General features: G+C 35.1%; 1 protein-coding gene across 3 annotated transcripts in view; it reads right to left on the bottom strand.

Annotated features, from left to right (window-relative positions):
• The window catches only part of CERKL (ceramide kinase like), a 57,678-nt gene that overhangs the window by 15,987 nt on the left and 15,820 nt on the right, over positions 1-25,871 (bottom strand). For 2 of the 3 annotated variants that reach the window (XR_003991510.1, XM_030487045.1), the window contains exons 2-4: positions 16,396-16,638; positions 8,749-8,880; positions 2,623-2,686 (exon numbers count right to left, since the gene is read on the bottom strand). Coding sequence is in view for 1 of the 3 variants with exons in the window: in XM_030487045.1 (XP_030342905.1) it covers positions 2,623-2,686; positions 8,749-8,880; positions 16,396-16,638 (439 nt within the window). In the remaining 2 variants the exon portion in view is untranslated. The remainder of the gene's footprint in view (positions 1-2,622; positions 2,687-8,748; positions 8,881-16,395; positions 16,639-25,871) is intronic. The other variant, XM_030487046.1, reaches the window with a different exon arrangement.

Below are 25,871 nucleotides of genomic sequence, written 5' to 3'. Positions count from 1 at the left end.
GGTATACAGAAAAAAAGTCTGGAGCACATTTTCTTCCAGCTTATAGTCATCTCCTGTCTTTTGTCTCATTTTTGTTTAGACTGGTTTATTCCAAGGCTTAAGATTCTTCCACAGCAGCAAAACCAGTGAATCTTTGTAGTCTGATACACTGTACACCTGGAAGGACTTAGGTGGATTGCCCTCTGGCTATTGAAACTTTTGAAAACAGATAAATATTATCCTCTGATTTTGGGGGGCTGTGTTTGTTGTTACCAAAAATAGATGAAGAGTCCAAGGAATTGAATAAAATTGCTGCTAACTTTAATTTTTATTAATTTAGCATTAATCATCAAGAGTTGCCTTTTTGACTGAAAATAGATACACCATCAGGTACTAGCGATCGCAAAGCTGATCAGTGAGACCTGCTATGGATAAGGAGTAGAAAGTCTTGAGCAAATAGATTTGACTAAGACCTTGGAGAAGGCTTCTTAGAGGAAGGAACATCTGTTTAACCAGTCTAACCATCAGACACAAGTTTCTTAATCAACTATTCACATGGCCTTCAGTCCTCACCTACCTTGCTTCCAGTTGCTTCCAAGCTTGGGCAAGGCAGATCGGGTCTACATGAACTCTGCCACGTAAAAATAGCGCAAAAACTACCTTACCTCTTACCACCATATACAGTGCCTTCTACATCAAAAAGAAAGTACAGAAGTGCTATTCTATTTTCTAAACAGGGAACTAAGTGACAGATTGGCTAAGAAGCCAGGGCAAAACAGGACAGAATTGAAGCCTGCCAACTCACAAGCAACGCTTCTCAATAAACAACTAAAATTTCTCAAGACTTGATGGAAATTGTGAAAAGATGTTATGTCAAGTGGTTGTTAGAATTTTTAAAAGCCTGATTTTTTTTCATCAGCAGGACAATTTCATTGTTGTGGAGTTAATTTTCAATTCAAACCAGATCCCATATATTTTCTGGTTTAATTTTTAATAAATCAAATTGACATTAAAATTTTATTTGGGAAACACTGAGGACATTTGGGGGGCCTATAAGATATTTATATCTATGGCAAAAATTCTTAGGCTAGACAGCAATGGGAAAGTCACAAAGGAGTTCACAGGAACATAATCAAAAGTATAACATAAGCCTTGAAACAATTTGAAAAAAGAAAACCCCAGTTTCAAATAGTTTCTCCCTGCTCTTAAGAATGACTACAGATAATGGAGAAGAGAGAATCTAGTGATGTTTTGCATCTTTCTTTTTAAATTACCAGTTCTTTAGCATGATATGAATGCTGACCTCATCCTTTCAGTCTCTGTAGATTTTACTTGAAAATAGCAATTAAGATATCTCTTGGTACATCAGGTGACTTTGCAAGTCACCTTCACTATGATCTCATATCAAAAAGCATCCCAAGTTAGCTATTTAATAGGTATTAATGCTGTATTGTGGTCATTCAATGAGTACATAGATGGAGGCCAAGCCATTTGAAAAGTTATAAAACTCATTTTTTAAACACTTCGGAAATTTCATTTTTGCTCATAACCTCCAGTAATAAAAGCTGCTTAATTTCCACATGAGAAATAAGAAAAGAGGAAGGAAAACAAACAAACAAACAACACTTATTTAGCTAACTTAAAAGGACAGGTATCTTTTCACCTCAGAAATCCTAGCATCATATTGACTTAAATGTTATATTCTTCCAGCTGCTTCTGTTCCTATTTGCCAGTAGTTCTGGCTACTGGGGAGAAGTCTTATGGGGAAGTACTCCAGCAACTCTACCCAATGATCAAAGATGAAGCAACTTAAATATGACTCAGAGTGGAAGGGGTTTGTGCAAGAAGTTACAACATAGGCTTCCTAGGCTTTTTCTTCTCTTTCTTCATATCTGCTTCCCAGGATTAACTGGATCCCTAGCTAACATCCCAAAACACACATCTTAATTGGAAAGAAATTAACCTTGGAATCTGGAATACATATATGCATTTTCAGACATATTTTCTCACCTAACTCTGTGAGTTTCTAGAACTAATACCAATTGATTAGACCATAAAACACCATTGAAGCCTTCTTGTAAGACTCCCCCCATATTCCAATCAGAATTGTAAGAATGCCGTAAAACTTCCACAATATGCCAGACTATTCCTACTTATTAGTGAATTGTATCATTGAATGATTAATGTAAAAATACTAAGATTGCAGGATTAAGCCTCATAGCAAAGTCTTTAAAAATGATTGAGCAATAATTTTCACTGCACTTCAAGGAAATTTGAATTTTTTTTTAATTCAAAAAACGTTCAAGTTACTTTTAGATAAAATGTTCTCCTTCAGAACCATTTGAATGGACGGAATGAAATACAAAGCACTTGTACCATTCTTCAGATACAGACACTGAAGCTTTCATGAAGCATACTTATGAAAGCTTTATGTTTATTTAGCAACACTTATGAATCTAAAATACATACTTATTGTCAGTAAGTAATAAAAACCCAAAGCGTCTAATAAGAACTGATTTTCTCAGGCTTAATATATATGTGAAACAGAGTAACTCATCAAATACTTACTAGCATAGTTTTGGAATACAAATAAAAACTAATATGATAAGGTTTACTAACATTCATTGCCACTAAAGAACTTACCCATCAAATGCCTGGAGTTCACATTCTTTAAGTACTGAGAGAGCATGTCCTTCATATTCAGTTACTGCAGAAAACAACAGTATTTAATTATTAGAAGATTCAATAAATTTAGGGGATTTTTTTTAATTTTTACACAAGGAACATACAGTAGTTCAGATTATTTTTTAAAATAACTAAACACATTAAAAGCATGAGAAGGTATGTTTTACAGTTATGCTAGCAAAAAGGAAAGACAGATTAAAACTCAGCCACCATCAGACACACGGCTATTTAATGCATTTAAATTCAGAGAATTAGAGAAAATGGTTGTTGCGTCAAAATGCAAGTTTTAGCGCTGACACAGTTGCTAAACTTCAGGAAAATGTAAGCATATCCTCAGTTAAGACTGAATTATTTCAGTATCAATCAAATTTAATTGCCTTTGTGTTAGGATATGCAAATTGCTAAATCAAAAATATGAGGAGTTAAACACAGAAGTATGAAATCAAGCCAAATACCAGCAACAACAGAATATAACACACAGAGGAAGGTGGCACAAGTGTACACCAGAGTTCATAGCCTCTGGAGGAAATGAATCTGTCACTCTACATTGATGTCTCTGTGTTTGCTGATACCCTATATAGTACTGTAAATGCCAGCGAAGACAGGATAAACTGGCATACTGCAGATGGCACAAAGCATCATAACTACATTTAGCATTTTCTAGGCCAGCTTTGCCAGAAGAGACAACCCAGCTGCAGCCACCCATCAAAGATTTTTGCTGACTGACATGACACTTGCAGATGGACTTTTTGTGTAAGAATGTGCATCATTATATGCAAAATTACATTAATCTTTCATGCTTGCCTGTCCCTGGTGCTAACATAGTTCAAGGCTTTGCTCCAGTGTTTCTAAAAACTGTTAAAATTATTAGTCTTGGTGTCTAAAACAATCATTCCGTATCTGTACCTGTTATAATAGTATTTCTACAGACTATTCAAATGCTGCTTACGAGAACTGAAAACACCTCTTTCTTTCCCTATATATATACACAGAGGAATCCATGTAGATATAGTCAGTGTACATACAATTTTATTTACAAAAAAGAAAACAAAATTAAAAGTGATAAACTTCTTCCACTTCACACTAAACAACTGCATATCAACGTATTAATTTCAAAATCTCCCAGCCAGTATTAGCGAAGCTCTAGTGCCTCATAGTTTGGAAATTCTTAATTAAAACCTAGAATTATTTTGATTATACCACAGGCAGAGAATGATCATTTTGCTACAGAAATACCTATCACTATAATAGCGTTCAGGAATTCTTTACAGAATTTCCTGTCCTGCAGGACCTCTTCTGGAAGATTAAAGCACAATATTTAAGCTACTGTACTCAGTTTTGCTTTTACCAATGGGAACTATCCTTTTATCATTATCTGTAAATTGTGAAAAAAACCTGACCAATAAAACCGTGCATCATGAAAAAATGCATAAAGGTTCCAATTTTTTACCACTGCTTAAAGGCGAAAGAAACTTCCAGTGAAAACCTACAATTATTTACAGGTTACATGCCTCTTTAAATGAACATGATGACATTTAGAAAGCTATGAGTACAGTCTAATTAAAATGGTACAGTAAATAAGATTTTATTCTGTAAAAGAAAACATGCTTAGTGGTTTCCTAAGGTAATGTATGTAAGTTACATTTACTAATACAAAATTAATTCACTCAAAGAACAAGGACATGAAAATAAAGAGGACTCATCTACAGAGAAAACAATAAAGGCAGTAAAATTACTAGTGTTAGCCAGATTGATGGGGACTCCACCCTCTTTGCATCTAATAGCTTAAGTTTGAAAATCATATGGGACTACTGCAAGGCTTAACACTGGGGATAATTCCAAAAAAACTAAAATTTGATCAGAGAATGACAGAGGTACGCAGCACCTATTTTCAAACACTGTGACAAAAAGGCAATGAAAAATGAAATTTCCAGGAAAAGCTTCTTGAGAACATACAGAAAATTGATCAAGTAGGGAAAAAAAAAAAAAATTAAAAATCTGACAGAGACATAAAAAGACCACATATAGAAAGTTTCCTGCAGGCTTGACAACCTCCAGAGGGACACGTAAAAGTAATTCTGATATCTGGAAATAAGCTAGATGTTTGAATATGTGGTCCTGTTCCAATTCAGGCGGAAAAGGGGAGGGGGGAAAAAAAAAAAGGCCACACAAGAAAAAAAAAAAAAAACCCCCCCCACAAAAAACCAAAAACAAACAAACAAACAAAAAAAGCCCACCAAAAAAAAAAAAAAAAAAACACCAACAAAAAAAAAAAAAAAAAACCCAACAGACCAGAAAAACCCACACAATGTATTTTGGTAAGAGGAAGAAAGAGCTTCTTTACCCATTTGAGAAGGATTCAGATTACATAACTGGCAAAAGTATTATCAGAAAAATATTATTTGATGCTTTTTTCAACTATTTCTAATGCATAACTGATTTTTTTTTCTTTTTTCAAGGACATTTCCTTTCCAATTTGTAAATTCCAGTACGCATTAAGTTTCAAGTAATAGCAATCTGAAAGAAGGGCATTGACAGTGCACCTCATTTGAACAGTCACACATACTCCAAAACATTGTTAACACCCCATCTCCCACAGCCAACAACAAACTAAAGGTTCAGCCCCTACATAAAGAAAAAGCAACATAGAATTAGTTCAACACTTCAAAATGCAGAACACTTCTATGTGACATGTATGCAGTACTGGCACTCATGTCACAGACTAATGTCAATAGGATTAAAACTGCTAATGATAAGAGCAGATTAACTGGTGCAGACACTGGATGAAAAAAATATTAATGTTACTTACTGTATAGTAAGTTTAAACTAATGTTATTTGGCCAGTTCTTAATCACTCTTTTCCTTTGTGATTCTGCCCTAAAAATGGGGGTATGGGGAAGGCTGGTTTTGCCTCAACATTCAATTTGTAGCTGTGCATAAACAGAAAACTCAAAGCTAGGAAGAGAAGTGAGACAAGCTAGCAGTCTGCTGCAGCTACCTTTATTTATTTTTTTTTAGTATGTGTAAGATTTTGCAAGATACCTACACATTTCTCAAACACGTAAACCAAATTTGCCAGCACTTGTAGGTATCTCAACTGTGGAGCAAGCTTTTCTTGAATTGGATTTTTAGAAGAGTCACCATTCTCCTAACAGCCATATCCCAGCTGCAGCACTCAAGATTGCCAAACTCTTAAAAGATTGTATAAAGACCAGATTTTAAATATTACTTAGCCTTAACTACAGTTAAAGTACTGATTTAGTTTAAATTTGCCAATTCCCTCTTTCTAACTGCACTAAACACTTAAAAGATTTGTTTATTCCATATAACAAAACCCTAAAAAACAACAAACCACAATTCACTCTAAGAACTTTGTTTAATTTTATTGAAATTAATATATCTCTAGTGTAAAAGTAATTTGAAAAGAAAAAAAAAAACCAAACAAAAACCTACCAAATTCAAACACATTTGGATAAAAGAAATGCTATTTCAGAACTCACTTATTTACATACATGCCTTTTCACTGCTGTATATCCATGAGTAGGAGAGACTACGTCCACTCCAAAGTTCTAAAGTAAAAAAGTTTATTCCAACAGAAGTTACAATGAAGAATAAGATCTGGCAATCTTGGTTGCATAGGAAGCAAGAGGCAGCTATGAAAATATAGGATTGGATGAGAAGAGCTCTGTCTTCAAGCATTCCACTGTCAAAGTTTATTGGTTTGGGGTTTTTTTAGTAACCTGCAAGTCTTTCGTATGCAGTGAAAGCCACTTCAGATGTTCAAATTTGCTTTAAGATTTTTGTGCACAATGAAATATTTTACATATGTGTACATGAGAAGACTAAAAGTAAGCTATCTTCAGTGTAAAAATTGTACAAAAGCCTTCAACTTTTACTACCTAATACACCTTTGTACATCACTACGTATGTAAATATTGGCCACATTTTAGTAACAGCGAGATGCACACTCCAACTTCACAAAATCCAAAGCAATCATGAGAAAGAAAAAACCCTGTTTGATTTACTTGAAACAAGCCACTTAGTTTTATTAGAAGATGGTACCAGTAGACAGGACTTTCACTCAGCACCCACCACCAGCACATCCCCCCTCTTATTTTCTTAATGCATAGTTCTTAATTATTTAGTTCTCTCCTACCATTTACAGCTGTAGTTTTCTCATTTTGCCTGTAGGAGGAGTGTTAGGCAGCTAATAAGCACAATAGTATTTGGACATTGCCAGAATAAGATTATTTTAAGGATAAGCCACTAAACATTTATCTGGCTGAAACCAGAAGTGTCTTTTCAAAATATAAAAGAAAAATTACCAAAAAAAAAAAAAAAGCGCTTTAAACTGTTTTTATTCAATTACGAAGACGTTTTTAAAACTGCTAAAATTATATTCATAGCTTATATTAAAATCTATTAATCAATCTAAAAGACTATTGATACAGATTTAGTTTATAAGTTCAGCTTTAGGATTCCAGGTGACACTACAGAGCTAAAAATGTAATCATAGACAGGGTAATGATAATGCTGCCTTTAACAGAGTCTAAAAAACAAGGTTCTGTTCGCAGTAAAGATAAAAGAAACACCAACCAGGAGTAATGAATAAAATTTTAAACAGGTAATTTTCTTTAAATCTTTGCTTAAAATAAAGTAATAATTAATTTAACAATATGACAGGCAGTCATTTTTACCTAAGGTTTGCTAAGTTCAATTTCTAAGAAGACAAATTATTATTAATCTATTTACACTATCATCTATGCCTTGCAGGTGAAAAATACATCTATGAGAATCAAAACTTATTTGAGCTGCCAGCATTCCCTTATCAATTAAGGAAGTTAAGGAATTCTAACACAGACAATATTTTTCACACTTATTCTCATGCGTCTTTAATCTTCAACTGATTTTACTTTAAATTGTGGGCTAAGTAATTAAAAAGTGTATAGGTACAGGTAATACAGTTAGCAAGATAAATCTCATATACACTTATTGCGTTATTGTATCCTCATGCCTAAATCAGATTTGCTTAGAACGATTTTTGGCCTGCAACCTGAACTTGTCATGATGTCACAAGATGTTTAAGGAACAACTGAGGATGAGCCCTCTGTCTTACAGTTTGTTTAAGCTGGAACTGAGTATTTTGCCAGCCAATTACAACAGAAATAGGGAAAAGATTTTTTGGTGTTAAAATGTCTTGCACCAGAGTTTACACTTCACATGGATACAAAATGCATTATCAAAGATTAGCGGTGTACTAAAGAGAATTACAATACTACGGATTAAAAAATATATATATATTTGGAATAGGAAATATTAATATAGTTTCTCTGTAAACCTGGGTGGTGTTGGGGACCAAATTTGATCCAGCATAAGTTTCAGTCTCTTCACAGAAGGGGGCAGAACTAACAATCAGATCATTAATATTTCACTGCTTTAAGAAAATCTATTCTTTCCCTGTTCAGTTTCTTATAAAAAGTTAAGGCCTTAAATTTAAACCTGCTACAAGGAACCCACTGTCAAGCAGAAGGCAGCATCACAACAACGTTAAAGTTGCACCTTCACATTCTCCTGACACCAAGTCATGCCCATATGCCTCATGAGAATTGCTCTTGTCAGCACAGAACTTAATCACTTAGGCTTCCAGGTCATCCCTGAAACTGAGTCAGAATCCAGAAATAATGTGCCCTATGGATAATCCCCTCTTATGATGTCAGGCCAATAGATATTCTCAGAAAAGAAGTAGTATTTAAGGACATGTGTTTTCAGAATGCAGGAACAACTCTTAGCAAGCATATACAAGGCTGTCAGACATTAAATGATCATTTCTTTTTATAGATTGCATGCTTCAAAAAAACCACAGAAAATGTATTACTAGTATTGATAACTATAGGGGAAAACTATTCAATAAGAGAATTACTAAAACATTTTTTTGACCAAATAAAAATATATTGTATTGTATTACAGTTCCAAATGCAGTACTTACGGGCAAAGCCAATAAGGATTAGCAGTAAATTCAAATTGTCTTGCATGCTTAAGTACTAGTTTCACAAGAGATTAAACCATGCTTTTGAAGCAACTTACCTGTGACATCGGTTTTGATGTCAGCAAGCCTAAAAAGAGGTGCAACTTGTTCATAATAGACATGAGTGGCTTCTCTTTTGTGGCTGCTTGGATTAACAAATACTTTTAAGGATTTTGGTCTATTTTGAAAGCCTAAAAAGAAAACACAAAATACTTAAGATTGCACACAGCCCAGCTATTTTTACAGCTTAAATGAATTTTTAATATTAGAACCATTGAAGTATTTTCACAGGATAAATAAATTATAATCTAAAAAAGGTCTCAATTTCTTCTTGGCTGTGCACTATTTACCATAAAACTACAGTACTGATTACTTTTGTGCATACATCTAATAAATGGTAGAAATTAATGACACGCTAACCAAGACATTGTAGGAACCAGAAAAAAAAGAAGAAAAAAAGGGTATGTCATAACCTAGTTAAAACCTTGACCCAGGATGAGAGTGAATGTGGAGAAGTTGTAAGATTGGGCAGCAAATACCCCAAATATCAAAATATATCCTTGTTGGAATTTAACATGAAACACTCTCAGCAGGCATATGACAGTAACACCCAAAACTGATACTACCATCCAATGCTTTTGTTTTCTGACACTGCAAACTAAACAGCACAAGGGAAATTCCCTCATCTTGAAAGAGGCCCAAAGAAATATAAAGGAATAAAAAATTTGGTAATATCATTCAGAAATCTGATAATTATTGTTCATTTTATTTTTTAAAAAGTTACATTTAGGTCTTCGAAGTCATGGACTCTGAGCAAATGACACTGAGAAATATTGCTATGCAAACAGTACCTGGTCTTGCACATTGATCCCATGAAGTAATTTTATTATTTGGAATACGGCATTTTGCTGAATAGTAAATAATTCACACTAAAACAGTAACATTACTTCTCAAGTTCTCTTTTCTAGAATTCCTACAACTGCCATGATTCAGTAATGTTGGTTTGCTACGAAAAGCAAGTGGTGGCATGCAACAGTGCTGTTTCTTTGGGAGTTATTTAAAATACATGATTTAAACTATTCTAAATTTTCTTTTAGTATCAGGTTAGACTATCACTTTCTTAGCCAAATGAATGCTGGAATATCTGACAAGTGTACTGCTTTCAACATTCAAGAATGAAATTAGCAGCTGGCCACAACTCCAGAAGGAACCAAGAGTGGAAGCACATCTTCCTGCCCCTGTAAAGCATTACTTCAACTTTTACAGCCACATGTAGCTTCAGAGTATCAGCTACGACTTCCTGAAGCTCTTCCCACTTACTCTACCTCAATAACTGAACAGGAACAATTCCTCAGAGAAATCATAGCTAAATACTATTTCAGCATCAAAGGAGAAAGTATTCCTTAAGATCAAAACATAACAATTATAGAGGTCCCATAGATTATTTTTTCACTTATTTAAACACATCAAAGAATCTGGAAATGAAAACTAGCACTTTACCCAGTTTGTGTTAGTAAATCTTAGAAGATTTCTTAAAGATATTGAAGAAAATTACTGGACCAGTTTGCTGCTATAGCCTGAAAGCATACATAAAGAACAGGATTTCTAATTATATTTATGGCAAAATGCTATACGCAGTGCCATGTCATTGCATGGCAGATTAATCCTGATGAATCCTTAATGTCTCATGAATCCTGAATGTCTTCACGAAGAAGCCTTAGTACCTATATTTAAAAGTATGTTATTTAAAAGGAGATAAAAAATAGGGAACTCTGAGGACAGCAGATGTGCTGGAGGGCAGGTCTGCTGTTCACAAGGACCTTGATTAGCTCAAGAAAGGTTTGACAAAAGCCTCAAAATGTTCAATAAAGACAAACGCAAAGTCCAGCACCTGGCCTGGCAAAACCCTAACACTGCAGGCTGGGGATCAACCAACTATGCAGCAACTCTTTAGAGAGCATCTTAAGTTCCTGATGGACAAGGAGTTTAATATGAGTAGACAGTGTGCCACTGATGCCACGAAGACCAAGTGCTTACTGGGTGGCAGTAACAAGAGGAAAACCAGTAGTTCAAAGGATTCACTATGTGCTTCTATTCAACATCTTTTGAACCCGAATCTCAAAAACTGCATTCACTTTTAAGCACCCCAGCACTAGACTGATGAAGTGCGGTGAGTCCAATGGAGAAGTGTGACTAAAGAGAGGTAGCTGGCTTTGTGTAGCCTTGAGAAGAAAAGCTGTCCTTAAGTATCTATTATGGGAGTAATAAAGATGACCAAACCAGACTTTTTACAGGTTTAAGGACAAAAAGGCAAAGGACACATGTTGCAACAAGGAATACTCCTATCTGAAATAAAGAAAACCATTCTTCACAATCAGGGCAGTTAAGCCATGGATCACACCGCCCAGAGTCTTTAGAACGCCCATCCTTAGAGATTTTCAAAACCTATCTGGACATGGCTCTTAGCAATGTGATCTTATTTAGAAGCTCACCTGCTCTGAGCAGGAAGCTGGAACAGATAATCTCCAGAGGTCTGCTCCAACTAGATTATTCTTGATTCTCTGGAAATGGAAACAAGCACTGCAAGTACATGCTGTAGCGTAATTTCTAATCATAGGAATTGCAACACAAACAAGGAAGATTACACAAAAGTTCCCAAAGACTATTAAAACACACAAATCATCAAAGACATCATATTAATCATTATTCAAGACACTTAATGGAAATCTGCTATCTGGTATTGCTGCAGTCTTTTAGAAGTCATAAAAATAGTTAGACTAAAAATGTAATTTCTGTGACGCGATATTTTACTTGACGTTTCAATAGAAATGAAACTGAAATCTACAAGAATAAGCACTCCTGATTTAAAAGAGAAAAGATTTAGCCATATGCATAAATGTCCTGTCATGTGCATGTCTGTGATCAGCTAGCCCTAAATGATACTCAACCCACACCAACACCCAGATACACAAAACTGTAAAAACTGACTACGGAGTCTTTGATTTGTAACTAAAGTATACCTTTAAATATAAATATATATATACACACACACAGACTTCTAATACACAAAGCAGAGGGAAAGAACAGGAAAGTATGGAATGTACAGAGTTTCTACAAGTAGGGAAAGGTGATGAAGTGTCAAATCTGTTATCCAGACAGTGCAAGTTACAATACTGCTAAACCACCATTAGGAGAAAACTGAAGGGAAAAAAAAGCAAACATCATTATCTCACTTAACTGGTTTTGAGGTTTGGATGTAAAAATTTAAGCACCAGCTGGCAATATAAAGTTTTAAATGAAAGCAAAAGTAGGCAAAAGAATACAGGCTTTTCAGCTGGTGGGGAGGGGGAAAACAAAAAAAAAAAAATCCTAGTTTTTTGAGGGAAAAGTTGTTTGTTTTTTTTTTTTCTTTCTTTTTTGGGGGGGGAGGGTTGGTTTGTTTGTTTTTAATCAAAAATTCATTCATTAAATGTTTCTAAACCAGGAACTGTATTTATGATTGCTGGAAAGTACATCAGAGTTAGTATATAAATCCTAGTGAGATTTTCAAGACTCAAATGAACTCACAGGCTCAAAGTGTTAGAATATTCTCTGTGTTAGAATATTCTCTTAATGACTACTTGAATATCAATTTACTTTTTTAGAGAGGTGAACTATTTTATTTATAGAAATAGGTATCACAGACAAGGCATTTGAGCAGAGATATGGTACACTACTGCACTGATGTGGTTTTGTTTGTGCCAAATGATTGCCAATTGGCATGAAAGGATGATCGCAATGAAAATTATTCCTTTTCATTCCCAGCATGCTCTGGAAACACCAACCAACCACTTCTAACGAAAGAATATCCAATAACAGTCAAAAGTTAAACTTTCACTTAATTATATAGTGAAACTTCTTTAAAAGTATTTTTAAATAATAATATTTTAATTTCCTTTAAACAACATCTATATGAATGAATCAATGTCATTTACTACAGCCTGCAACTGATTTCAGCCTGTCAGCCTTTTGGTGTTCTCCCTAACTGGTATTCTGTTACTGTTTTCTGTGGCTGCTCCATTTGAAATCAACCAGCAGCCTAAAGCAGGAAGGCCAACTGTTCCTCTAGTACTAATAAATGTGCTAATATGCACTAGTTTAAACTTGATCTATCAAGTGAATCAGTGAACCATGAAGGGTGGTGGGTCAATCAGGGTGTTCTGAAAACAAAGGCTCATAGGGCAGCAGAGACGCTATGCTCAGACATACATCTGTGCTGCTTTCAGGTCTTAGCATTATGAAAATGGGTTTATGTTACAAAGTTAAGAGCCTGGAATCATGTCATTACTGAATAAGTTTATAAATACTTTATATGACACTAAGAATATTATACATGAGGAAAACTAATATTATGAGAGAGATTTGATAACGTAACTATGGAGACAACACTGTTAATATTAACTAACCTAAGTTAATGTTTAACATTAATGGTTTAATTAAAACTTCATGCATGAAGTTTCAGACTGTCATATCAAATCCCATTGTAAAAGATACTACAGAATAGTAGAACGCACTTCATGCATTTTTTGCTACTTTGTCATTTTTCTCAACCATATTTACTGTCTTCTGTTAGTTTACAGTTTTTAAATAAAACTTCAACTAATAAAAAAATAAAAATAAATCTTATCTTGCTAAAAAAAAGGGGGGGGGAAGAAAAATTTATAATAATGCATTTTATCTCATTTCTGGGCCTGTCTTAACCCTTTAAGAAACACTGGGTATTTGCATCCACAGAGGATTTTAAATAAAACAGTGAATTCCACTTACCTACTATGTCACTACTGTACATGCCCGTAAAATATGATGTATAAACGGAAATCACTTAGTCAGGTGTACAACAGGTCTTACGTGAGATCAGCATCATACTAGAATCTGTTTAAGCTGCAATTTGTGGCTTTTCAGGGGCCAATTCAGAGCCAAGGCTCCATAGGTGCATGCCTAAAATGGCAGTGGTTGTTCTGTATCAGTTTAACAAAAATGCAATATACAGATCAGTATTCCTGAGCACCATATCATTGAGCAAGCTCTTCATATCTCGCTGGCATGCATCTGAGCAGCAGCAACATTATGTGGAAAATAAGAACTTATTTAAGAGTGGGAATATGGTAGTACATGTGTTTTGTAACTCTGCCACACACACACAGAGCCATAACAGCATCCACTATAATTTGACTCTAAATAACTGTATTGTACCTGTGTTCTCACTTATACGATGACAGGATTAATGAAAAATTATAGCCTAGTTAAACTTTAAGTAAACTGAACAAATCCAAAGTAACAGAGGATACTCACTATGAAAATACTAAGAATGAACATGGAAAATCACGCAAGAAACATTCATGTCAGACACAAAACAGTGAAAGAGAAATTATGTACATGATATTTCAGAAAAAAATTTAAATTTTCATTAGAACAAATCTCCAGATAAAACTCTATCAGTGATAGTACGAGCTAAGCTTGCCATTACTGTTCCTTAATGTATATGGATAAAAATCTAAAAACATGTCAAAGAGTAACGTAAACGAATAGAAATTGAATTTATTTTCAGGAGACACACCTGTTAGCAATATTTAGCCATTCTGACAAATGAAAGTACATGTTTACTGACAGCCATACCCAAGCATATATACACTCTACTTTGGTAAATCACTTGCTTTTCATTTGGTCCAGCCTGGAAGCAATAAAAAAAAAAAAAACCCTTCAAGTAAATAATGCAGCAGTTAATGAAAATTTGTGAGCAGACAGAATAGGAAAAAAAAAACAAACCCCGAACATGTACACTTAAATTTTGACTATTGTAGAAGGACAAAATTTTAACTTTCTCCTGCAGTTTATAAGGAAACCAAAAAGGAGCCAATTTGAGTTCATTAACAAAGAGGTCATCAGCACTATTATGAAAACAAGCTGCAGCAAAAAGTATGAAAATTCATCACTGTTTCAAGCAGAGATATATCGATGTGCCGTTTGACATTTCAGTTACTGAGGAATCAACAGAACTTATCTGCATTTTATACTTTTAGTCCAGACTTGAAGCCCACTGGGAACTTTCAACCAATGTTTGGTACATTTTAAATCAGAAGACTTTTTCTCTCAATTATGCTATTACTATACCAGCGCTGTTTGAGTTTCTGAGACTGTGTCTCTGCCACACTGAATGCAGAAATACTGCTGCTTTTTTGGTGATTTTCTGTATAGAAAGGCAGTTTGAATATCTACCCAGAATGCTCTTTTTCAGGTTCAGGTGGCTTCCAATTACAAAGCTATAAAACAGAGACTGCACCTCCAAGTCAAGGCAACCTGAGCAAGAGATACTGCTGCTTTTTTCCTGTGAACATATGGTACCACTGCTCCTGATAGATGGAGGGTAATCTGGGAACAAAACAGACATTTGCTCCTTATGCAAATGTCCTTGCCTTTATGGGTAGCTGGAGATCTGCAGGAATCTTGGCACTTCTGCAGATTTAGCTATTTCGTGATAAAGTCTTTCAAAAAGGGGCAAGGGAAGGCGCTTTTTAATGCACATTTTTATTTGGAAAATACAAGGCATATTGTAAGCAAACAATGTAAGAATGTGCCATTAATAACTCATGTTATTTTACTTTACCTAATATCTGCTTTTGACAAAGTTACTTTACTAAAAATACACTATAAATTGCTATTGAAAGTGTTGTTACTAACACTACAGATGTGAAAGGTTTGAATTCGGCAATCTGGTTCAGTATTAACAATTCAGCTGGAGTTTTAATAGTCAATTACAAAATGGATTGGTTTTCTTCTGTAACAAACTCATTTGCTATAATCTGTAAACAGAGACACATTTTGGAGCTAAATCAGAGAGTTTGGTTTGTGAAGGGGTTTTTTGTTGGTTTGTGTTTTTTTGAATCACAAGTGTACTATATACTGTGTCTTTCCAACATTGATGGTATTAAATTACAGAGAAAAGCTTTGATTTGTTGGGGGGGAGGGATTCCCTAAAGGGTGAATGCTTTTTTCTTAGATTTGACACAGCTTCCATGAAAAAAATGCAACTGTTGTGTGTTAAACAAAGCATCCTGGAACTGGCATTAGCCCAGGCAAACACAGAAAGATATGTTTAAAATAAAGAATTGCCTCTCATCACTAGCTAGTGTCAATACATCTTGTATCAACTTACACAATGCAAGTCTTACAGGACCTTAAGAGCACTTCTACCTGTGAATTTATGAAGAAAAGGAAAGCCTCTCCCATTAGTGTCTTTAAGAGCCTGCAGGTCTCAACTGGGAGCTCATGAACAGTCACCAGGAAGTCCCTGAAGAGTTCCCAGGACTGCAACTACAGTACCATCATATGTGCCGCAATTCCAAGTGAAACATCAACGAAATATTTTTTCTTGAAGAAACAGATTTCCCAGAAGACATTTCAGTCAGAATACAGTAAGCTCCTTATTTTCAGTAACTTCCAAAACACCTCCAGAAAATATTTGTCTCATTTTTACAGACGCATTAGTCGCTTTCCTAAATTTTACTCTTTACCATGTGAAACTTCAGTAGTAAACATTTTCCAGCAATAACATTCATATCTGTCTTTTCCATAGGCAACATACTGTTCTAAGCTTCACTCAACCTTAGGTATTGCCAACAGAAACAAGTCTGAAATAATAATGACATCAACAGCAATGCAATGCTTACCATTCAAAATATCCTTTAGATGTCTAAACCATGAATGACAATGATCTTCACTTAAGTTATTTAAATGGATAGCACAGTCTGTTAGTTTATTATCTTCTTTATTCAAGCATTTAAAAATTGTGATACCCAACAAAGTACCACCTTTTTTCTGCCCTACAAAACGACGACGTTTCAGTTTTACTGAAAATACATCTTTCATTTCTATAATCTCCTCCTGAGCCTGCAAGTTAATATTTGAATCACCTGTAGGGAGAAAGAAGAACAAAAAAATTGTTATCAATATGATTAGGAGTAATATCTAAAAAAAAAAAAAAATATATATATATATAAATAAATAAATATTGTTATGGCTTCATTTCTAGCTTCACTTGTTGCATCTGCTCATGCCTATATTTAAATTTACTGCATATCATTTACCTCAATCACTGGTCCTGTATTTTACCAATACAATTCTGTTATTTAGGTTAGGTATCCAGTTATACAAATAACATGACTTCAAAGAGATTATTTAGTCCCTCTTCCGATATTTAAAAAAATAAATGAATGGAACTGCAGAATCTAGGAACAGTGAACCAGTTGGTTATTTTTGCATTTGCATTCAAAAACCAAATTCTTCATTCCATTCTCCTAAGTCATATCAGTTGTATTCTCCTAAATCATAAATCAGAAAGTCTCCTATGACCCAAGCTAACTATATGCTCAATGTATTTTTTCATTTGATACAACTGCTGCCCTTCGGGTTTAGACTAGAGAAATACCATAAAATAGTTAAGCAAAAATAGAAAAATAAACCAAAAGCATGTCACCCATCTTATCTTTCCTTTTCAGGTCATGAATTTAGTTTAGAAGACAAAACAGTTTTGAAAGTTCTTGTGACAGTTCAAGACCCTCACCCAAGGGGAGATTTTTGGAGGTTTTCTTATCTCAGGACTGTTACACACACGGACCCTGTGGCTGCAGACACTATCACTTCAGTTACACTAGTTCCAGCTATCTTTTAGAGACATATAAACTGAACAACTGTGGTACAGGTTTCTCCTTTTTCTGCTCTCTTGAGCTGTAAAGCACCTGATTCCTCAAAAACAAAGTTGAACAGACAGGCTGAAGAAAAAAATGTCACCATTCCTGTAGGTATCAGATACTCTGGACACAAAATGAAGTTTCCCTGCTTTCTTCGCAATTACAGCAGATCTGATACAGTAGATTGATAAAGGTCCCTTTGCAGCCAAAGCAAGAAAAGGTAACCAGAAACCTTTTCCAAATACAGCAACAGCTCAGTCAAGTGGTTTCTCAATAGCACAAGCCATAACAGATTCTGTTTGATGAATAGTTGCTGCACACTGTACTGAAGTGCCGGGGAGAAGCTGCAGAAGTCTATTTTAACTGCCTTACTGGAAAAAATGGACAGCACTGTAGGTGAGACTGCAAAAATCAAGTATCACCCACTTCATTACACCACTTGAAGCTGAGGCCTTCAGAAAGTCATACTTCTCCTGAGCAGGAAAAAGAAGCCTGTGTCAATTCCTGCAATGCTGACATTTCTCAACATTATTTCTTGAACCAGACTATGCAGTGATCATCTTTCTATATAGAAATCCTGGAGGATTGCACCTCTGCTATGCTAACAGAGCTAAAGCTCAAGTCAGTATTACCTCTCTTCACAGTTCTCAGACAACCCATTTTCTCCTGTTCCATACAAAACCTACTGCTGATAGAAACACGAATTTGTTATACTTCCTACGTATATTTTCCAACTTGTTACATTTTACTATCTTAATTTCTCCGTATTTCAGCTACTAAGGTGTAAAACTGGACTAAAACCATTCTATTTTTAACAGGAATACTGTGACAAGTAAACGTGTGCTCTGAGATAGTACACAGGAATTGTCTCTAGTGCAGACTTTCAAAAGTACATAGTAAACAAACAGGAGGAAACTCACCAAACAATAGAAAGCAAAAACAAAGCTCAAAGTTCTCTAATGACTGCTGTAAATTATTTTCTATAAAACGCATTGAATGCAAGCAGAGGACTGAGGAACAAACAAATGTGTATAATTCCATTTGAACTATGATTTTGCATAGACTCAAAGGGTGAGCGAACATTGTACAAGCAACCTTAATACCAGCATTACCAAATCAGAGACCTTGATTTTTTTTCAAACTTTGTATTGCTCTTCTAAAACATTTGGGGGCAAATAGTCATTGTAGGCCTTAAATGAAGCGCTTACTTGTGACAGCCTGAATCACTTACCTAGAACTACATAGTTTAATCTTTATTTAAGACTTGTTTTAATTTTTAAAACAGCATTTTAAAGGGGGTCTGCTTATCTTTTCCCAGTAAGTCTCACTGTCAGACATACACTCAAACTCAATGCTTTAGGAAAATGGGTAAACATAAAGACACCTGAAATACGACAACAGCTCTGTGGCAACAGCTAAGCTGCAGCATTTATTCCCCCACACCAATACAGATATGCTAAATGGGTTTGCTTTTTAAATATTTTTAAACAAATAACATTTTGGATTAAACTATTAGTTTTGCTGAGGATATCACAAATTCTGTTATGCTGTTATGCATATGCATCACAAATAAATTACAAGCAGTAGCCTATTTGCCCTGCACAAATCAAGTAAAATGGAGGCCTGTTAAAATACTTTTTGTATTTTGAAAGTCCAGCTTTCATAGAATGACATTTAGCCATAAGCCAGGTAAAGGCTTATGTCTTATTTTACGCTACTATTTCAGCCAGATTTTTATTTGCTTTTACATCTTCCTCTTACTCTGTATTTATCAAATGCTTGTGTTGCTCAGATGCACATCAAAACTTTTGAAAATTAAAATAATATATTCTTACTAGGCAGCACTAGACTTTCAAACATAGCATTTGATTAATTGCTCTACTGGAATACATTTCCAGATACAGCTTGGAGAAGCATATAAACTGCTGAAATACTGAATCATACAACAGCATCATCCTCAAGTTTTAAATCGTAGAGGAAATACCGAACTAGGTAGTAGGATTAGGACAGCCAACTTTTACTAAAGTTGAAAAGAAATCTGCATAAAAGTCCCTAGACATATTCTGTAATTTCCATCTTCTTTTTTTACTGAAAATAAGATCATTGCAAATGCAGTAAACTTGTATAAAACAATTCTGATACAGAAAATTGAAGTAATGAGCTACATTTATAAAGTATTTCTAGTATGTCATGACCACCAAGTTTAAATATAAAGTATATATTGAATTAGACACCTTTTTAAACTTCAATGTGATACTAACGAACCAATAGGTCTTTTGGTTATTGTTAGCTGTTTCAGAATATTAACTGTCCTCTCACATTACTTAGAAAGATATTGGCTACCATCTGTTCTTGCAAGAGATTTAAGTATACATCTATTAGATATCATGCTATTTATTTAATTCAGTATCCACTTCCCATTGTTGTATCTTTGGAAAAAAGTCAATTTAATTACAAGGCATAAAGATAATCTCTTCTATCAGGCTGCCCTGTCATCATGACAGCAGAGAGGTAACCTGTATTAAGTAGGTTACAGGCGTTAGGGAAGAGTAAAACTAACAGCACTTAACATTTAACAAAGATCTAACAAAAACAGAATATATGGCACTTAAAAAAAATTACTATAAGCCAAGGGCTTGTCTAAATCAATCTCAGCACATCTGTCTGATGTAGACCGTAAACAGGATTAGAGTTGGATTTATCTGCTTGACGCTAATTGTACTCACAGTTTCTGCACATGTCCATTCTTTTTTTTTTTTTTTCAAATATATCATGAAAAAAGCCTGCCTGGATATACAAATTTCTAGGAAGTTTTATGCTCCGATTTATCCTCTCACTGATTTCAAACAATGAGACTATCCTACGTTTTTCCTATTTATGGTAATCTAATCTCTTATTTAATCAAAACCATGTCTAAATATACCACACTGAGCTAAATAAAAGGGTGAGGGATCAGTACACTCAAATACAGTTTAACTGTAAATAGCAAATCAAATTTTAATTAGTTAAGAGTGTTCAACTAGGCTTTAAACAAATAGATTCTCATGTTTACAGCAAAACTGATGAAAACATACACATGGAAAAAAGCAGACCTACTGAAAAATAGAACAGTTTGTAAAGAGGTGTGTTATTTAAATATAAACACCAACACTTTTAAAACAAAACAGTGCAGTCTAACATAACAAAAATAATTAGAAATAAAAATTATCAATACTATACCAAAGAAAAGACTGTGATCAACAGTTATTATTGAACTGATTACAAATCATCCTACACTGTATGAACACTACTTTCAAAATCCTAGTTTCAATATACAACAAAATGTAACTGTGTTGATATAAAACCAAAAAGGAAATAAATAGAACCAAAAAAATGAAATTAGTTTTGACAATATGTCTAAAAATTTAGGCTTAGAAATATCCAAAATTAATATGTAAATGTCTAATATATATAAACTAGCAACTATTAACTCATAAATTAAGACAATTTTCCCTTACTGTAGTCGACAAAGCACAATACGTAGAATGCAACTGATTCATAAAACCTCTGCAGTTTTCAGCTACAACTCTGAGTAAGAACTGGCAATGAGAAATATAAAGGAGCTAGTATGATCATTCTTACCAGAAGAGCTGAGAATCACTGTATAGCTCGCCAGGTAATTTAACATTAATTGAAAGACTCTAAACATGAGACAGAAAAGCTGTTTTCAGAACATCTGAATTTTCAAGGGTTTTTTATTTCAAAAAGACAGGTCATGCAACACCTTTAGCAAGATTTGATGCTATGCCTCTCAGTCTCTTCTGCAAGCACAGAAACCCAAATTGCACTTTCTGCTTGCCAAGAGTATCAAACAGCAAGATGAGAAGAAGGTACAGCAAGGGCCAGGTAGGGGAGGGGCTGTTTTTTCTTTGAATATTACCTTTATGCTACTCTAGTCCTTTTAAACGGTGTAAGAGAAGAGTAACACAACCAAGGTCCTAGTCTAGAAAAACATTCCTCAGATTGTGTTTAACAACTTCCTTGGGAACACCAAGATGTTTATAAAGTACTACCAAAGTACTGCATCTCAGTTCCTCCAGAGCTGGAGAGTAAAAGCAGGGTGTGTAGTTAAGTTCATCTTTTAATGGCAGCTATTCACTTGCAGCAACAGCTGTATTCCTCCAGGGCAGAAAATTGAGCTTAAAGACATCTGACAGGAATACAACCAATTTTCATTCTCCTCCTCTAGAGAATCTGAGGATGATGTATTTTGCCAAGCCAACGCAATACCTTGCTGTTAATCCCTTTTCCAATACAGGCACCTACCCTCATTCACCTGCCATGACCGTGTAGTCCAGCCCTTCTCCTTACGTCTGGCACTTGACAAAACCACACTGAGCCAATTCAAATCCCTAAAGTAACACAGATTGTCTACTTTATTTATTTTATTTTATTTTGCTGACTTAGTCTTCTGACAAGTTGCTTAACACAATCAGTTCAATGCAAGTCCTAGAAAACTAGAGATGCTTGAAAGTGGTAAAAAAATACACAGCAGCAAAGAAAAAGGACTGGGACTGTCTCCTCCAACAGCCGGAAGTCAACATGTTTTGAGCCAATCTGCTGTGCATTTTCACTTCCAATTGCTAACTCCCCAAAGATCACACAAACACAGATCAACAAGAGCCAGCAAGAACTGGGAAAGATGCACAATGTGTCTCTGAATTTTTTAGAACTATTTACATCTTATCAATTAAAAAAAATTATAAGTCTCAAACTCCACTTTACAAACCTATAATGGCACATTCAGTTTCACTGGCTAGGAAGCTACACGCTATTTTCAAAACAGCAGTAAAAGGCAGTATTCACTATTCCAGCTTAAATAAGTCATCTGATTTTAAACTGCTATCATAGATAGCTATGTCTAAAAATAAGATTAGTATGAAGAATAACTGATATAGTAAAAAATATTCTTGAAAAAAATCTGTACTTCAGGTCCCAGTTTTTCAACTCAGCCTCCCCCCAAAAAATCCAAGATCATGGGATAAAGGCTTACATTAGATAATATAATTTTTTTTTATTTCTCTAATAACCCCTACAAATATCTTTTAAAAGACAAAATGTGATAAACACAACATAAAACTGGCTTTAGCAGTGCCTTGCAACTTTCAATACACTCTACAAAAAGTAGAATGTATTGAAAAAGTAGTAGTCGCCTCTCCGTGTTTCAAACAGCTCTCTCCCCCAAGAACCCTTAAACAGCTGGTTCCAATCCCTGTTCTCCACCATAACTTCTAAAAACTAAATCTTATTCTTGTGAACATCCTCATCATACTAAGAGGGCTGTTGCAGATACATGCCCCTGTGCCCAGCATTATATCATCACAGCAACTGCAGGAATAGCAGCTTTAGGGGACATCTGGTGTAGTCTTTGAAGTCCTGAGTTGGACCATACTCAGGGACTTAAAATTTGGTTGACTTTCAATGCACCTTTAAAGGATGGCAATAGGCAAATTTCTGTCAGAAAAAAACCCCAAACCAAACCAAAACCAAAAAACAAAACCCTGCCAAGTTGCCTAGTTCTGGCTGAACCAAAATGAGAAATGATGCTGGCAATTCACAGAGCAAACATAGGAACAGTTCAATTAACCTCATACTATAACAGCAGAGTTCAGTTCAGAGGTCGCCCTTGCTGGAGCCAACTCCCCCTGGAGAGGGGCCAGACTGGGGACTTCCCCTCTGAGCATGACCAGATCTCAGGAGTTACACCTGCACCCAGCATCCTGAGTCTCCATGATGCCCAGCAGGCCATGGACAGGGCCCTTCTTGTAATGAAGCTCATTAGACATCTAGCCTCAAGCTTTCATTAGTGTCTTGTTCCATCTCTGGTTTACAGCAGTGGAGTTCCTTGCTTATTAATTACAGCTTAATGGCAGAACTTCATCAGAAAAAACACACCAAAACTGATATTTTGAAAAGAAGCCAAATAGCTTCTTGAATAAGTACCTCCATGGGAAAGCATGAATAAGGCACAAGACCTAACGGTGTTCCAGACAAGAAGCTTCAGCTTAAGGAAGAGTTTCCCCTTCATTCTCCAACAAAGAATTTGAGGGAGATGATGAAACGAAAAATAAACCCCAACACAATATGATTTTCCAGGAATAATGCTGTACAGAACAGCACTGTACAACAATGCTAGCTGAAAGGAAACAAGACAGGCAGTGACAAATTCTGAACCTGAAGAATTTGAGAGGATACCTGCAGCAAAGACTTGGCTTTTTAACAGTTACATTTTCTCACCACACCAAGAAAGAGGCCACTGAAAATAGATTTACTATAGAAAGCTGTACATTTTATGTTAAGAGTATGACCCACATACTGCCTAATCTCATAATATGATTGGAAAGGTAGCAGCAAACCTTTTCTTAAGTGCCTGAAACTTTGGGGCTTTTTATGTGATAAGTGAAAGCCATTATGTAACAAACTTCAGAGTAACAACAGGGTAACAAACATCAATGATTTCCATCATTTTGTAAAACCTCTGCAAAAACAAGAAGCAGATTAAATGACTGGTCTTACACAGACCAACAAAACAACCATCATATAATGGAATTCATTTAAAAAGAGAGATTTCTGAACTAAACAGAAGACTAGGATCTAGTAGCTTACATGATTTAAGACAATGGGCTAGCAGAGCTAAAAGATACTAAAGAATCCCCAAAGAGGAAACGTGAGCTTAATTTTACATTCCTTTAAAAAAATCTCACACTGGTTTGTACCTACTAATTTATGTCATAATCATGGCAATTACTTCTGTCATTTCAGAAAATAAGGGGAAGCGGGGAATCAAACAGCCTCGTTCGGCCACATGACATCATTGAGTTTGATTAACTACAAGTTAATAATTAGTCCTACTTGGACTCTTACTGATTTGCTTCAGCCTCAAATACAGATTTACAAAACACCCATATTGCTAAATATCAGTGTCTCACTTTCAGGGAACTCAACATACCCCAAATATCTGAATTTTGGTCTTTATTGGAAAAGATTTTCAAGTAAACAATTTCTTCAGGAAAAAAAGAGACACATCCCATTCTAAACAGAGGACAATTTCCTTCTGCAGCTACTGGCAATTCATGTGTATTACCAATTTGTGCTTTTAGGTATTGAAGCATAGCTATCAGCTGAGATAAGCTCATCCATGAACTTCTCATTATTAACAGCTACATGTTTTGCTTTATTCTCATTGATCTTTGCTCTGGCTTTTAGGAACTTTCTTCATAAACTCAGCCATCCTTTTTATCATTCTATCTGCACCTTCTACACTAGCCCAAGGGTAAGAGATGGCAACAGCACCGCCAAAATCCTCTGACAAGCATAAAACCATTCCCTCATCCCAACCCTCTTCAGCTCGGTTGCCCCAATAGGAAGAATGTAAGCTACACCAGTTTGCCTGCAGGGATGAATGAATCCTATTTTGTTCATGCACACTACACTTGTAACAGATTTAAAAGAAAAGCAAAAAAAAACCCCACAGAATTTTTTTAGGTGATCTTTATAACATACATGAGGGTTTTGCCCTTCCTCTTGGGGGAACTGTTCGTATTTCTCTAATTGTGTAAAATATTTTGGCATAGTAAAAATATATTTGGTTCTACATGATATATGTATGGTACAAAAATTAGTTAGAACACAATGCAATTTAAGGCATACTTAGCCAGTTGTGCAGTATACAAATTAGCCCTTCATATAAAGAGAAAGCTTACAAAGTGTAATACTCCAGAAGCTTTTTGGTATTATAATTATTGTTATTATATTGAATTGACTACATTTGCAGTGATGCATAATTCTGTGACTGAGGAAATTACATTCTCAGACTTTCATCAATTTTAAAATTTAGTTTATAGCTTAACACTATGACAAAGCTCTCACAAAAGATTTGATATCAATATGATGTGACACAACTGAACCAAACCTTAATTTCACTCACAGTAAGAAATCACAGGATTAAGTAACACTGTGCAGTCTTTTAGAAAAGTTTATTGCTTCCAGATGGATGCAAGTTTCCTTTCAGCACTGATTGTATCTTCCGTACACAGGGTGCCAATGTTACTATAAATATAGACAAAAGCAGTTGTAAAGATAAATTATTAAGATATTGACATAAACAGGCTCATGCAATACTGCTTCTCTCCACAAAGGACAACTACATTAGAGTGACGTGTATCACAAATGTTCAATCTAAAATCACATACACTCTTTTTAGAAATTACAGCCCATATATGAACAAGCACAAATTTACAAGGTATCCATAAAATGATTTCTAATTCAAACTGTGTGCTCTTTGCCCCATGTTGTGTAGTGCCATGTGTTTCACTGCATGGTGCACAGTACCAAGATGTCCACCTGTGCCCATGTATCTGTGCAGCAAGCTAAGTGTATGCTTACTTCATTTAGCAGCAGAACTGTTGAATACATGC

The sequence above is a fragment of the Strigops habroptila genome, chromosome 5 (assembly GCF_004027225.2).
Source record: "Strigops habroptila isolate Jane chromosome 5, bStrHab1.2.pri, whole genome shotgun sequence".
Lineage (NCBI taxonomy): Eukaryota > Metazoa > Chordata > Aves > Psittaciformes > Psittacidae > Strigops > Strigops habroptila.
Note: the sequence above shows the minus strand (reverse complement) of the source record. Positions and strands in the feature narration are given on the sequence as shown.